The 14,823-nt window shown below is 42.5% G+C and overlaps 3 protein-coding genes across 4 annotated transcripts; 1 reads left to right on the top strand and 2 right to left on the bottom strand.

The window, feature by feature from the left end:
* Positions 1-175: 175 nt before the first annotated feature.
* LOC131258577 (bifunctional peptidase and arginyl-hydroxylase JMJD5) lies at positions 176-1,813 on the bottom strand. 2 transcript variants are annotated; one of them, XM_058259925.1, is made up of 5 exons: positions 1,766-1,813; positions 1,269-1,434; positions 1,078-1,201; positions 590-1,007; positions 176-507 (listed from the first exon to the last, which is right to left on the bottom strand). In XM_058259925.1, the coding sequence occupies exons 1-5, from the start codon at positions 1,793-1,795 to the stop codon at positions 250-252; spliced, it is 996 nt and encodes a 331-aa protein (XP_058115908.1). In that variant the 5' UTR covers positions 1,796-1,813; the 3' UTR covers positions 176-249. The 2 variants fall into 2 exon arrangements, with proteins under 2 accessions (XP_058115908.1, XP_058115907.1); XM_058259924.1 differs by having other exon boundaries at positions 1,514-1,812.
* An 862-nt stretch (positions 1,814-2,675) lies between these two features.
* On the top strand, positions 2,676-13,559 carry LOC131271277 (poly(U)-binding-splicing factor half pint). Its single transcript, XM_058272689.1, has 5 exons — positions 2,676-2,794; positions 3,270-3,462; positions 9,996-10,281; positions 11,342-11,845; positions 11,913-13,559. Exons 1-5 carry the CDS (start codon positions 2,774-2,776, stop codon positions 12,868-12,870), a joined length of 1,962 nt encoding a protein of 653 aa, XP_058128672.1. The 5' UTR covers positions 2,676-2,773; the 3' UTR covers positions 12,871-13,559.
* Positions 13,560-13,696: 137 nt separating this feature from the next.
* Positions 13,697-14,535, bottom strand: LOC131271286 (NADH dehydrogenase [ubiquinone] 1 alpha subcomplex assembly factor 2). The gene is made up of 2 exons (XM_058272698.1): positions 14,139-14,535; positions 13,697-14,067 (listed from the first exon to the last, which is right to left on the bottom strand). The coding sequence occupies exons 1-2, from the start codon at positions 14,384-14,386 to the stop codon at positions 13,866-13,868; spliced, it is 450 nt and encodes a 149-aa protein (XP_058128681.1). The 5' UTR covers positions 14,387-14,535; the 3' UTR covers positions 13,697-13,865.
* Positions 14,536-14,823: the final 288 nt, after the last annotated feature.

Consider the following 14,823-nt stretch of genomic DNA (forward strand, 5'->3'; position numbering starts at 1 on the left):
TTGAAATATGTACCGTTTTCATATTGTTCGTAAGTAACTGTAGCTTCGGTAAGGACAACCGAAGGCTTATCGAAAGGATGCTGTGGCGGAAACGCGCATGCGCCACGAACAGTGGGGGGGAAATCCGTACGAAGTCTCAACCGAGTAGACAACTGGAGTGCGGAGGATTGATTTGATAAGTGTTTATTTCGGCTTTCGGTACCTTTATTTGGCGCACGCAGCGGCAACGGTGGCAGCAATCAGCATGAATCATTCAAACCAAAAGCTAACGGAGAAGCTCGGTGACAGTGATTCCACGTAGTGCCACCATTTTGGCGGTATGTACAGTACCTCTCCCCGGTGTAGCGTCAACCGATGGAACCGCACCTGGCGCACCAACGGAAACCGCTCGTAGTCCGGATGCCGAGCATCGACCTGCGATGTATTGCTCAGTATGAAGTGTTCGTGTGGGTACAGGTTGTCGGTGTCTTCTGGACGGGCGAGGATTATGGTCTTACTGCCGAAAACCTATTGCGAACCCGTAGGCCAAGTGGTGCATTTGGTGCGGTTAATAACATTGAACACACTCGATGGCTCTGGTATACCGTACCTGACACAGTAGGTTATGGCACGGATCGGTGTGCAATGGCGAAACGGTACCTTTCGGTCCGAGCCATGCTTTGATACGCGGGTTTGCATCGGTACGACCGATATAGTCCGGGACGGTGATATCACGGCGCAAGGCGGGAACTTGATCGAACAAATCATGCTGCGCCAGATAGGCGGTACGATTTCCGTCCAAAGGGCTCGGCGAATTGGTACAGATGTTTTGTTCAACGAACTCGCCAAATTTCATCAATTTCTGTGACCAATCATCATTGCTGTACTGAGATCCGAGCTCAATTGGAACGGTACGTTCCCCAGCGATGGAAAGCAAATAGCCAGGGTCGTGCCATAGTTCCATCGCAGGCCAGTCTTTGATGATTCCTCGTATTATTGCGGGTTGTTTTGGATCGTAACATTGTTTCCTGTAAGCGTGCGCAAAGAAAGATTACTAGGAACAATAGTTGAACGAATTACAAACAATTATGAACGAACCCAAAAACTTCCAACGAGGGACATTCTAGTATTGAAACGTCCGGTTTCTCCGTTAATCCCACTTCTTCAACTTTCTCATCCAACCTGAGGCGTTTCGATGGAGGTACAGTCACGTTAGCGTCAGCTAGATTTTGATTTCAAAAAGCAGATGCAATGTGAATGACTTTAAAATAAAATCGAGAACCTCATACCTAAATATCTTGTAAGAATGGATGCACACTCCGTTAGAAGATCGTTTCCGATATTTTTGTCATTCAGTCTAAGTTTTTCTCCCAGCATCAATCCCAAATCGGCTAAATATATCCCATCTTTTACACCACAGTGTAGATCTTTCGAAACGAGTAATGTGTATAAAATCTAAAAAATAAACCAAACATAGAGAAGCAATAAGAATTGTTATTCGTTCTACGACCGGCGTTCGATTTCCTAGAAATACCCTCGCATAAGAAAGAACTGTAAAACATTTCCTATCTGTTTCATCCACGGTACTCCATTGTCCTGTGTGCAGGCGGTTGTAGATACAATCATAAAGAACACCAATTTTTATCAAATTGGTGGATGCAGTGTTATCAAACACGGCACTTTTATCTTCGTACAGCGGGTCTAGAACATCTAGGATAACTTTCCGATAGAGAAGATTGCTTTTCATGTGGTCACTATCAATTAACTGTGTTTTATCTGTACACACCGATAGAAGTTCTTTAATAATTGGAAGCATGATGATTTCTCGCGCGATTCTTTACATCGAGCCGGTTCGGTACTATTTCACAGTTTGTAAACAAACGTCCTGATAACTGCACCCTTCAGAAACGGATAAGCAAAGGAATGTCTCGATGCTGTCAAAGTATCATTCTTGGCTGTCAACGGTAGTGATGGGAAAATCGAATCCTTGTAGGGAATCAATCTCCAATTCCCAATCCCTCCTCCGTCGATACAAACAAACTATTTTTTTTTATATTCATTTTTATATTTATAATAAATTTTAGAGATTTTGCGCTTCAAGAGCGATATTTGTTCCAAAGAAACTGGTATCTCGGCTTTTTCGTAGAAAAACATATGTCTTATGTTCTAGGATGACTCCCATAACATAGTTCTTTGGTTTATCTTGTGTCTGTGATACGTATATTGAGCTTTTTCGCTTTACACTTTACGGTAAAATGAGTTAAAAACTCAATACAGTTCCAATCCAATTTATTGGGCGTACGAATCGGGAAAACTTATTTTGATAACTTCTACTTGGAAAGTCAGTTCTCTGGTCTCGTCTACGTCGTCTAGGATGCAGGGGGTTAATTTTTGACCCGGAGTAATTGTCTAATCACAGTATGGGTAAATGGACTCACATCGATTTCAAATTGTTTCAAATCAAGTTTATAACGAAACATATCTTTTTACATCCAAATCAAATAAAAACGAGTGCCCTTAGAATTGAATCAAATCAAACGTATAAAAAATTATTAAAATCTAAAAGAAATTTGTTGATATTCCCAAATAAATCAGACTCGCCAAATGAGGCTCAACCCGATCGAATCCGTCAAGGGATCGAGTCTTCGAATCCTCCCAAACCCAATTCTGCCAACACTAGATCAAATTATCCTCGAGTGCATCAAAGTGCGTGCCCTACAAGTACGGTTCAGCCAATTTGCAATAAAATAGTTGTGAAAACAGCAGTTTTGCTCTTTTGTGTGGTCTGTAGAATATGAATGGTGCTGTAACAATGGTAAGTAAGGTGTTTTTCGTTCGAAAATCATGTGGGTTGACCCCTAGTAGTGGATTGAAAAAGTGAGCCCCCTAGCAGAGGCGCTTCCGACGAAAAGTGCTTGCTCGTGAAATCCAATATGGCGGCAGCTTCGCACTCCTTCAATGGTTGTACCAAGCACTGTGTAGAAAGATGCTTCCTGTGGATGCGTGAGTGTGTTTTCAACAGCACTGTGCTTTGGTCACAGTGAGCTGCAAAGCTAACTAGTGTGAATTGGTGCCGAAATTACAGCACGAAAAAATAGTTTAAATACTGAAGATTGAATGATGCTGCTTTAAATAGTAAATTCGCTCTGCCTGCTGTATGATTGTTACGCATCAAAGAATCCAATGGTTTTTAATGTCCTTGTGCAAGGTCTTCGATATGACTGTGATAATGCGTAAAAATATGTTTTGCAGCAGTATGAGCATACTTACAGGTTTCCTTATTCTTTCAGGGAAGCAACGAGTACAACTCCGGAAGTAACAACAACAACAGCGAGGCCTCGCCGGCACGGGAAGAATATCGCAAAGAACCGGAATGTTCGCCACCACCGGCCAAGGTTTCCAAGCGGGACAAGGAACGCGAGCGTGACCGCGAACGTCGCGAGCGCCGCGAAAGAGAACGCGAACGGGAGGAGCGTGAACGTGGTAAGTGCCTTCTGCCCGTGGGGTGGTCCGTATTTTTTTTTACATAATATGTTTTGCCTCTTTCTGTTACAATTCCATCCGGAACCGTACGAGAAAAATAATCCGGGCGGGAAACGCAAGCACCATCGCACCTTCTAATTTACCAATATTGACGGATACCACACAAGCTTCCTACCACCTGATACAGGGTATCAATTAAAAAATATCAGAGAGCTAATACAAACAAACAAATTGATGCATTTGAGGGCTTCCCTTTTATGCATGTTCCATTGTCCTTCCGATTCGATTCCCGAATGAAGCGTTAACGGTGGTGCACCCGCGTTCGGGCATCTTTTTAAGTACGCCCTGGTTTTTCTCATTTGACTTCTCTTTTTCAAACAGTTACCGGATGCGTTATTTACGTGATAAGATAAAATAAAGTGGGATTTTGAACCATATATATTTGTGCCCTCCTCTTGCTCTACTGTAAATAGTTTCTCTGCTAAATAACAAAGATTTGCTTTCTATTGTGCATCACCTCCTCTCTTTCTCTCTTTCTCTCTCTCTCTTTCTCTCGTTTTTTTCTTTCTCTTCAATTGTAGGTAAAAACCCAATATCATACACAATTGTCAACAACCCATTATAGAACACACAATATCGAGCTTGGCCAGCTTGACTTTCTTTACTCGTTCGTAGACATTTTATGTTTTAAGTTTTTTATTCAAAATTGTTCGTACAATTCTACTCCGGCCATTCAATCTAAAGAAAATCTTCTTCAAGTTAGTTATATATAATTTGAAATCTATTGTTATTGGTCATAAAACATACCTTCCGTTACTAACAAAGGAGATTCATTTTGGAATTTAAAAATAACGTGTTTTGTTCATATATCTGTTTTTCAAGATTGATTGTTTTGATTTTGAGTAGCTTTTTGTTGAGAAACATAAAATCTGAAAAATCATCCCATTTGGTCATATTTTAATTTAAAAAGTTATTTTTTTAAAGTTGTTATACGTAACAACAATGCAGGTGTTTTATTTTTCTAGTCAAGGCCAACGTGATTGGACTTGTTTTGTTTTGTAACCATCCTCGTGTCTCACGACGCGAGTGAATATTATTTGAGCGGAAGAATACTTAGGTTAAACGGATACTTTTACAATGTTATGTTATTATAGTTTTTTAATTGCCACTCCAACCTTAATCATTATTTGATTCACGGTTCTCTCGTGGTCACTGCACACAACAATACCAATTCATGAGATTTCTTCGTTTCTTTCTTTCTTCTTTTTTGTTCTGTACTTTCAGCGATTTTTTGTGATCATATAACGTAGTTTTAACTAAACATGGGAAAAATGAGTAAAATGCAGTGAAGACAAAAATAGAAACAAAAAATGATAAATATTTCAGACCTCCGCTTGTTCGGACCAGAAGTTAACTGGTTCACGCAATATGATGCCATATGCCATCGTGTCCGTTGAGAGAGGTAACCACCCCCCAAACGCCTTAGTCAAGTGTAAAGAATTATTTTATTTTAAACATATTATCAGTAACAATGTAGATAATAACAAATTCTTAAGAAAAATTTTGAAAAAAACACGGATGGATGTTTTTCCACTTCTCACTACGCTCCCCACTACTGTTGCTTTGTGTAATTGTTGATCTATCTTGAAATGTCAAAGGTACCTCATTTAACATTCACATGTTGTTGACGGTAGTTAACACTAGAACTATCGGGTCATTTGGAAACGGGTCGTTTTTTTTTATTTTGGCGACTCTTTGAACACAACATTACGGTTTTGATCATTTGCACACATTTTGTAATTTTTACCGGAGAAATTTTATACTTGGGATTCTCTGTCATAACGAATTGGGTAATAAGTTTTATACAAAGTGGTGCACCATATTCGCGGTAGGGATAGAGAGAAAAATCATTTTCGTCGATGATCACCTTTACCTCTATACGATGTGTAATTTTCATTTCGAAGCAAAATTCTTTTTTCACTGGGTTCTCAGAGGAGAAGAGAGAGGAAAGGCACCGTTACCACATGAAGTGTACTTCCACAAGAATCAACCGAAAATACGCGCCAACGGATGGATGGGGACGGGTAGTATACTCTCGTCATCAGGCCGATACGCCTGTTTGGTAACCCTTTCTCGGACGTGTACTGTATTTTAGCTTTTCACAAGAAGCACTTCCGGAGGTGCAAAAGCTAACAAAAATGTCCTTTATTCTCTTTTTTTTATTCTCTCTCTCTCTCTTTCTCTATATTTATCTCTCTATTAATTCTTCTTTTTTTTACTAAATAATGTGTTATGTGGGAGGGATCGAGTGTGGGTTGTTGTTATCCTTCTGCTCTTCCAACATCACAATCCAGCTTCCTTCGTCGATCGACGAAAACCGTGGGTGGCGAGGGAGAGAACCTGGAGGATGCATGTAGCTCCGTCTTCTCCGTCGACTGCGTCAACATCACACGGATTACGACCGTTGAGTTCCGATTCGTGCATCACCCTTCACCCACCCCACACCTACCTCTCTGAGGGCTGACAGAAAAGAGGAATGGCGAAAGTTTGTTTCCTGTTCGTCCACAATATTTTTCTTTCTTTTTTCCCTGTGGTTTCTTTTCTCGTTTTCTCTCCACCTGCTCCAACTTCGATAAAGTCAGTCGTCGTATACCAACGATCCAAATGTTGTGTTATATTTTGTTCACACAGTGTAGCAAAGATCCACTTGAAATTTAAGCTTCGCAGAGAGAGAGAAGGAGAACTCGGGATATAAACTGTTCTTCATCCCGTGTCCGATACTAGAAGAGATTCCTCGCTTAGTATCTCGTCCAGTCAGATGTCCTGGTTTTCTGCCACAGCGGTATCTCGGCGATCGTGCTTCTCTGTATCGTTTTTTCTCTCTTTTTATCTCTCTCTCTCTTTCTCTATTTTTTTTCTTCACTTTATGTGTTTTTCTCTATCAGTATTTTCAGCGAACTGTGTTGTTCGTGTTCTGTGGTGTACCAATTTATTGGGAGGAGAGAAACCAATGTTGAGTCAAAGTCTATCAGCAACAATCTTATTCACTATCGACACCGGTGTACCGGACACCGCTAGAGAGCGCGAAAACCAGTATGTTGAGTATATCATTTCCGCTAGACCGTTGATCTGTGAGGGGGACGCGCCCCGTTCGAGGGGGCCGAATCTAGTACATGGGAGCCGGCGTGATCTATCGATTAACTATCCGACATCTTAGTAGTAGAGTCATTCCATTCTTTCCCAGCTTTTCTTTCGTATCTTTCGACATCTTCCTCTGACCGGTTTGGTGGATGGAGGACGTGTGGGGCAGAGCATCTAACGAGTTTAGCTAAGGGGAAGTGTGACGGAACAGTGTTGGTGGTTCCACAGTAACAGAGAGACAAAGACCGTATGCGCTCATAAATCATCCCTAAAACGAAATCTTCTATGTGGCGAGCATGTGTCCTGGTTGATTCACCATCCCGCCAAAACTGCACCCTCCGCCGCGACCATCATCACCAACTCGGGAAAATGGACCTAACCCGCCGGTAGCTGGTGGCCTGTATGTGTGTCTCGGGTGTCGTCCTACTAGTAACCGGCGCGCAGGGTGGTCTATTTTGTCTCGATCTTGTTCTTTCTCTTTTTCTCTTTCTATCTCTTTCTCTCTCTCTCTTTTTCTATTTTGTATTTAACTTTCTTTCTCTCTTTTTTCAAAAAATGAACAATGAATCTTTGTACACTTCTTTCACATGGTGTGTGTCATATGGGGGCGCCCGGAATGCGACCCGGATGGTGGTGTTTCTGGTACTGTGCTGCAAGATGATGCAAAACGGCTCTCTCCGAATCACTTTCACTTCGTCCGTCACGAAGCTGTGCCCATCGCGAACCGCACGACAGTTGTTTCGTGTGTGCGTGTGTGTGTCTGGCCCCATTTTCAACTGACATACCTCATGGACCTCACCTGTTTTTCCGGTTTCATTAACATATGAGTTTACATTATGTGATTATTCACATCCATACTTTGTTTTGTCTCCTGTTTTACGTGTTTTCCCATTTTTTTCATATTAAATAGAATTGATAAACTTCGCGTGCCTTATGAACTGGAAAATGCTGATAGTTAACGTCCAGTCGTTGAGAAAAGAGTATTGGAAAAGTATTTTTTAATTAAAATATATTTCTCTTGTTGTACATTAGATAACTTTGCTTCAGTTCTATATTTGATCAATTCAACAATTCCTCGGAGTTCGAGGAAACCATCCTTGATAGTTAAATTTGTTGTTAATGGGGATCCGCGACAACCGAGCGGTATCGCCGGTTAGAAAATCGGCCCATGAACGACGGCGTGGGTTCGAATACCAACCGAGACCAGACCCTCCCCTGTACAAGAGGACTGACTATCCACGTACTCAAATGGAAAAAGTCTTGTAAGCCCTTCATGGGGCCAGGCATGACCAAACAAGGTCGTTACGCCAAGAAAAAGTTTAATTTGTGTTTCTTGGATAAATTTTCAACTACGAATTAAAAACCTTAATACTAATAATTTAAAAAAACAAAATAGATTTTTAAATAATTTTGTTTGATCTCGGTCACACTCGTTCGTTTCGAGTTTTGATCTAGAATAAAACAGTTTTCTACCTTGACACTAGGGTACTAGGATTGGAAAGTAATCGTCCACCCAAATACCTACTCTTATACCCTTTTTTTTTGTTGTGTTTTCAACAACAACATTTTGGAAACAACTCGGTTGGAAGTATAAGATTTCTTATTTTTCTGTTGTTTTCCCCGCATCATCTAACATCATCCCCCTAACACTCTTATGTCGCTTCCTTCTTCCCTGCTCACCATCGAGTCAACCAATTAATCCGCATTATTTTTTCTTGTTTTTATTTATTTTCAGGATCTATATATCTCTCGTATTGTTTTTGTTTCTCTCTCTTCTCTCTTTCCATCTCTTTCTCGTTTTGCTCCTTCTTCTTGCCGAGTGCCAAAAAGATCACTATCGAATCTCCAATGCAAAAGTATCGCCAAGAGAACGATTCAAACATAAATTGCTATTACCATCATTACTACTACTACTACCACAACAACTGCTACTGCTACTATTCTTCTTTGGTCGTCATGTCATCCTTTGAAAGTTTGCAAACCAATAGGATCAAAATTAGTCCTTTTGATAATCAATCACTACTTCTACTACCGCCTGCTACTACTACTACTACTACCATCATCAACACCAGAACTAGTTCGTTCGACCATTTCTATGTTTTGCTGCTCTTACTACCGTTCGAGCATTGGTTGGATCCTAGTGAAAGACTAGGAAACACACCAACTTCCAACCTTCGATTAAAAAAAAGCAAACGGATGAACAAATGATAAAGAGAGATTTAGTTCAAATTGCGAAAAAACAAACGAATGTTACAAAGACATCGAGCTATTAACGTACACATTTTCACAGCACATGAGGCGAAATGAATGAGTTAGTTGAGCGTTTATGGAAACCCTCACAAAGTTGACTTCTCCCCCACACCCCCCAGATCCATGGAAGAGGTTAGAATTGATTTCTCATCTGTTGTATTTTTTGTATCTACCTTTTTATATATTCCCCCCCCATACCCACCCAACCGTTGATAGACACACTTTCGCCCATTTCACTCATAAACCGAAGCCGACGTAGTACTTTCCAGGTCCATCATTATTGCCCCTTTGTCCTTTTTTTGTCGTTTCCTTACTCCGTGTGGAGTAATTTATTTTTCAAAATGACATTCTTCTGTGATATATTTTTTTTTTTTTTGTAACTGAAAACATCATTCGTTGGAACGTTTTTATTCCAACGGAATTGTTATACATCTTGTTTTTATAAATTGTGAAATTTTATTTTGGTTACATGATAAGGTTAAGAAAAGCTGGGAACTAGAATCTATCTATTAGTCATACGAGTAAATATTCCTTAATAAAACTTAACAATAATTTGATGATACATTCAATCGAATTTGGTTTCTTCAGAACGAGATGAAATCTTTGTTTCTTACTATTTCAAAATTAATAATTTAATATTGAAATAAGTACGCAAGAGGACTTCATGATGAAGCACGATATTAAGCCGAATGAAGTCAAAATGTAGGTGTTTTGTTTATATTTTTGTCATCAGGAAACAAATTCGTGTATAACGAACTCCTTATCTCACAGATAATGTTGAACAAGATAGCTTCACGTGCCACAGTATTTGATGGCATCTAAAACGAATCGTAGAAAATCTCGAGTGTAGGCAAAGCTATTGGTTAAACAATTTCCACCGTCGTCGCTCTTCTTTCTCCACGTCCTCCTTGTCTGTGATTATCCCCCCATAATATGCTATCCTGCCATACAAGGGAGAGTGAAACAAATTGCAATAGAAAAACATACGAGAATCTCAAATTGTACCGTTAACGTTAGATTGTCATTGTCAGGTTGCTTTCGCAAGTGGACGGGAAGAAAGCAATGACAATCACAATGATCCGTTGTTAGTAAAAGTGTTACTTATACCGTTTTGTTTCTTCCTACCGACTCCCTCCTCGCAGAACCGAAAATTCTACCGTACATCGCGCAGCCTGTGTACGACCTGCGCCAGACGGGCGATGTTGCGTTCGGTCCCGGCACCCGGTCGGCCCTGCTGGGCATCCTGGGCGGCGCTCTACCCCGGCTGACATCGGAGCAGCACGAGCTGGTAACACGGGCGAAGAAGTACGCCATGGAGCAGAGCATCAAGATGGTGCTGATGAAGCAGACGCTGGCTCACCAGCAGCAGCAACTGGCCAGCCAGCGAACCCAGGTGCAACGCCAGCAGGCATTGGCCTTGATGTGTCGGTAAGTGTTGGTGGGGGATGGTCGCAAAATGCTATTCTTCTATCGGGTGTCTCCAACACCATCCTACACATGGCATAATTATAGTCGATTTGTGTATCTTTAGTGTTTCGAAACACCAGGTAGTCTACATTACCTTTGACCACCACAAGTTTCTTGTTTTTATTCTTAAACAATTTGTGTAGGAAAGCACTATAGAAAGTGGACCCTCGAGATTTGCAAATTGGATGATTTTCGTTTCGATTTTCACTTTCGTTATGCTCGTCGTCACTTTCATAGTTATTAAATTTGAATATACGTTAAGGTCTATGTAGCTTTTCTATTTTCAAATGTTTCGTCTAATTTTAAATGGTTTGCTACTCTTTCATAACTTGTTGCTGCCCATAAACATAAATTAAAAATTAAATTCTGAGAATTTAGCAATTGTTATGAAACATTTTACAGTAAAATTAATTCCCGTGCATAAATAGGGTTTGTTTAACTCTTCCTAGCAATAATTGTGGATGGAAAAGATGTTGTCCTACAAAAATACGTTAACTCTATTGAAATATTGTTACGGAATTGAACGAACAAGATTTCTAACCAACTTTATAATGCGGCTCACGGTTTTTGTTTCCCTGCCATTATAAGCAACTCGAATACAAAATCTGGATAAGATCGGATGTTCCGATTTTGTTACTCTTTCCACTTTCATTTCGAAAAAATATTCCGGCGTTGCTGATCAAGACTTCAGTATCTTGCAACAACCGTGCCACGCCTTAAAAAATCACTCTCAGAAAAGAAAGAAGTAATTAAAAATGCTCTGTGATCGGTGTAAGCTTGGAGTCTTAAAAAGTTGGAGGTTTAAAAAGGAGACGCATATGATGTGACCATAAACGATACACTACTGAATGTTGGAAACGTTGATTTTCGATGAGAATCCATTTTGAACAGCTTTGATGCACATAACAGCAGCTGATAAGATCTGATCGTCTTTAAATTATTAGTAACGTAATGGCACACTTTTATCATAATGTTAGAGCACTAATGTGTCATTGTTTCATTGCTCTTCTCTCTACCGCAGCGTGTACGTGGGAAGCATTTCGTTTGAGCTGAAGGAAGACACTATCCGTGCGGCTTTTCTTCCGTTTGGTCCGATCAAATCGATCAACATGTCATGGGATCCGATCACGCAGAAGCACAAAGGGTTCGCGTTCGTTGAGTACGAGATCCCGGAGGGTGCGCAGCTGGCACTGGAGCAGATGAACGGGGCCATGCTTGGTGGCCGTAACATTAAGGTGGGTCGGCCGAGCAACATGCCCCAGGCGCAGCAGGTGATCGACGAGATCCAGGAGGAAGCGAAGAGCTACAATCGCATCTACATTGCGTCGATCCATCCGGACCTGACGGAGGATGACATCAAGAGTGTGTTCGAGGCGTTCGGGCCGATCGTCACTTGTAAAATGTCCCAGGGCAACGCTGTCCACACGCACAAGGGCTACGGATTCATCGAGTACCAGACCAACCAGTCTGCGATCGAAGCGATCGCCAGCATGAATTTGTTTGATTTGGGAGGTCAACTTTTACGGTAAGCATTTAAAACATTTTCCGAAATAAGGTCGGTTTAATATTTGGTTGTCAATTATTTGTTCCAGTGTTGGTCGCTCGATTACTCCACCTAATGCCCTAATGGGCCCAGCGGCCAACTCTGCCATGCCAACCGCCGCAGCAGTCGCAGCCGCAGCAGCCACAGCAAAGATCCAGGCGATGGATGCCGTCGCTACGAATGCGGTCCTGGGTCTTTCCGCCACAACGCCCACGTTGAAGGTAGGCCTCGGCGGACTTCCGCTCAATCCGGCAATTACGACGGCCGCCGGTGCAGGTCTGGTTGCACACGCACAGTTAGCCGCGGCCACGCAGGCTGCCGCCGTAATTAATAATCAGCCGGGACTGCTCGTACCGCCCGTTTCGACCGTCGGGCTCGCTCCTTCCCTGCTGGTGAACCCGGTTCTGGGAGCCGCCGCCAAACCCCTGCCCACAGTATTGAGCCAGGCGAATCCGGCCGCCGTAGCCGCAGCGGCTGCCGCAGCAGCAGCAGCAGCGGCCGCCGCTGCCGCCGCACCGAATGCCACGGCCGAGGACGTGTACAAGAAGGCTCAGGAGAAGCAGCAGGAGGAGCTGCAGAAAAAGCTGCTCGAGGAGGGTGAACCGCAGACGCTGCAGCAGCAAGAGTCGATGTCCATTAAGGGCCAGAGTGCGCGGCACCTGGTGATGCAGCGACTGATGCGGCCGAGCAAGAGCAAGGTGGTGATCCTGCGTAACATGGTCGGTCCGGAGGACGTGGACGAGACGCTGCAGGAGGAGATTCAAGATGAGTGTAGCAAGTATGGTGCCGTGGACCGGGTTATTATCTACAAGGAGCGCCAGTCGGAGGGCACCTTTGCCGAGGACGACAACACCGACATGATCGTCAAGATCTTTGTTGAGTTCTCGCAGGCCACCGAAGCAGATAGAGCCCGCGAGTCACTGAACGGTCGCTACTTTGGCGGCCGGCTGGTCAAGGCGGAGTCGTACGATCAGGCTCTCTTTGACCATGGCGATCTGTCTGGCTAAATCGGCCATGCCGAACTCCGCGGCTGGTATCCCAAAGCACAACTCACAGTTTCATGGCGAAAGCTTGAGAGATGATGTTTGATGGTGAACGAAGCCAAGCCAAACCGTGATGTGACAATGGGGTGGGATCGCACTCGACTCAGAACCGCCGCGCAATGGTATCGATTTGCCAGATAGATTACAGCCCCAACATTTTTGTCACAACATTATTCATCACCACAAATGCTACGGTTCCCCACTCAACTTGAATCCCTTTGCAAAGCGGTTAAACGAGGATTAGAAGGGAAAACTGGTTCGTGGTATTTCCCACAGAATAGAAGATGCGTACATCCTATTCTCATGCAGCACGATGGTTAGGTTTAAGTAACAGGGTGAACAGATCCCATAATCCCCCCACCCTAAGCGCCGGAGTAATACGTTAAATGAAAAGAAACTCGTTTTCTTACTGATCGCGTGTAGCGTATCAGCGGTTTATCGTGCACTTGGAGCACAATAGCATTGCACTTGGAGATGAAAATCATATATGGAACTAAATGGTATTTGTTGAAATAGGGCCAGGTTTTCTTGGTGAAGAGAAATAGATATAAAAGGAGCAGGTGGATGAAGCGCAATCTCGCTACTGTATCGGCGTCAAATCGCCAAAGCCCCATGTACGATTGCGCTTAATCCATCGCTTCTTAACAGCAGGAGGAAATGAGCAACTAAACGTATAGCTAAAGGCATCTTTCTATGCTGCGTAAGTCACTTAGAATAAATCGTCGTAAGCGAGATGATATAACATTACACACAGGATGTTTCGGGAAGAAATTAGGTCGGACACGGCATCATTCAATCAACAAACATGAGCGCCACTCATCGCTCTCCTATTATATTATAAATTTCATTGTATATACAACAAGACAGGGAAAGAAGCTTGCTTCTTTTGTCTAATAGCGATTGAAGGAAATATAGTATAACTACTGTCACAGAATAAAATTCCGCGGCGAGCGAGTGTTTCACTTTTCATGCTTTCCTTTGCCGGGCATGACTTCGTACTCGTCGTACTGAGGAAACGATCCCATGCCGGTTTTTGGTTGCTCCAGGGCCGCGGTGTCCTTCGTTTTGCTGTACTTTGCCTCGAGTTCAGCTGCGTTTCGTTCCTTCATTTTGATGATGGCCAAATTTTTCAACAGTTCCTGCTGGGTTGGTGGTTCTTTCCTGCAATGTTTGCGATTTTGTGTAATTAATTTGTGAACTCCACTCAATTGTATTCAGTGTGTACATCATACCTTCGGCCTCGCAGCCACGCTTCCCACTCGGCGGTAATTTCCTGATCGTATGCTTCCTTGGCCGTCGGTTCGAACCATCGCGAAGCCCTGCGTCTACCAACCGACGGGTCCGGAGGTATTTCATAGTACTTGTTACCGAAGTAGTCCTCCCCGACGTAGTTACCTTTGATCTGACGCGGGCGGAACGATTTCAGAAAGTTGTCGAAAGCAATGCGTAACAAATTGCGAGTCGGTGGGCCACCGGCCATTGTGAGTGCAATTTCCAATAAGCACAAACACGGTAGATCACTTCTTCTATAACACCGCTTTGCTTTGAGACTACCAATAATTCTGATTTCTAATGGCGAAATAATGTATCAATTATATAAATATAGCACTCCGGTATTTTCGAGTGAAGTTTTCTGCTGAGTTTGTAAACAACACTGAATCTGCTTGCGGATTGACACTAAACTGGTGTGAGTCATTATGATATTTTTCTAGTCGCCTGGAAGACCCAATTCAGAAGTGCATTTTTACTTCCTTTCTAACAAAAAAAATCATATTCCTGATAGCAATAGTTTTATAAATAATTTGATGTGTTATTCTAATTATTAACTTGTATCAAATAGCAACTAAATACATTTTAAATTTAATTTTTAACGCAATGCAGCTTGCTTGAAAAACTCTCCGTGTAACCGATTTGAAT

Source organism: Anopheles coustani, chromosome 3 (assembly GCF_943734705.1).
Source record: "Anopheles coustani chromosome 3, idAnoCousDA_361_x.2, whole genome shotgun sequence".
NCBI classification, from domain to species: domain Eukaryota; kingdom Metazoa; phylum Arthropoda; class Insecta; order Diptera; family Culicidae; genus Anopheles; species Anopheles coustani.

Bases quoted from the DNA above. Each gene is read 5' to 3' on its own strand.
- LOC131258577 (XM_058259924.1), bottom strand. From the start codon at position 1,795: ATGCTTCCAATTATTAAAGAACTTCTATCGGTGTGTACAGATAAAACA. The intron at 1,435-1,513 runs GTATTTCTAGGA...TTTATTTTTTAG, and splicing joins CAGTTCTTTCTTATGCGAGG to ATTTTATACACATTACTCGT. The intron at 1,008-1,077 runs GTTCGTTCATAA...GCACGCTTACAG, and splicing joins CCCTCGTTGGAAGTTTTTGG to GAAACAATGTTACGATCCAA.
- LOC131271277 (XM_058272689.1), top strand. From the start codon at position 2,774: ATGAATGGTGCTGTAACAATG. The intron at 3,463-9,995 runs GTAAGTGCCTTC...CCCTCCTCGCAG, and splicing joins ACGGGAGGAGCGTGAACGTG to AACCGAAAATTCTACCGTAC. The intron at 11,846-11,912 runs GTAAGCATTTAA...TATTTGTTCCAG, and splicing joins TTGGGAGGTCAACTTTTACG to TGTTGGTCGCTCGATTACTC.
- LOC131271286 (XM_058272698.1), bottom strand. From the start codon at position 14,386: ATGGCCGGTGGCCCACCGACTCGCAATTTGTTACGCATTGCTTTCGAC. The intron at 14,068-14,138 runs GTATGATGTACA...CAAACATTGCAG, and splicing joins GCGTGGCTGCGAGGCCGAAG to GAAAGAACCACCAACCCAGC.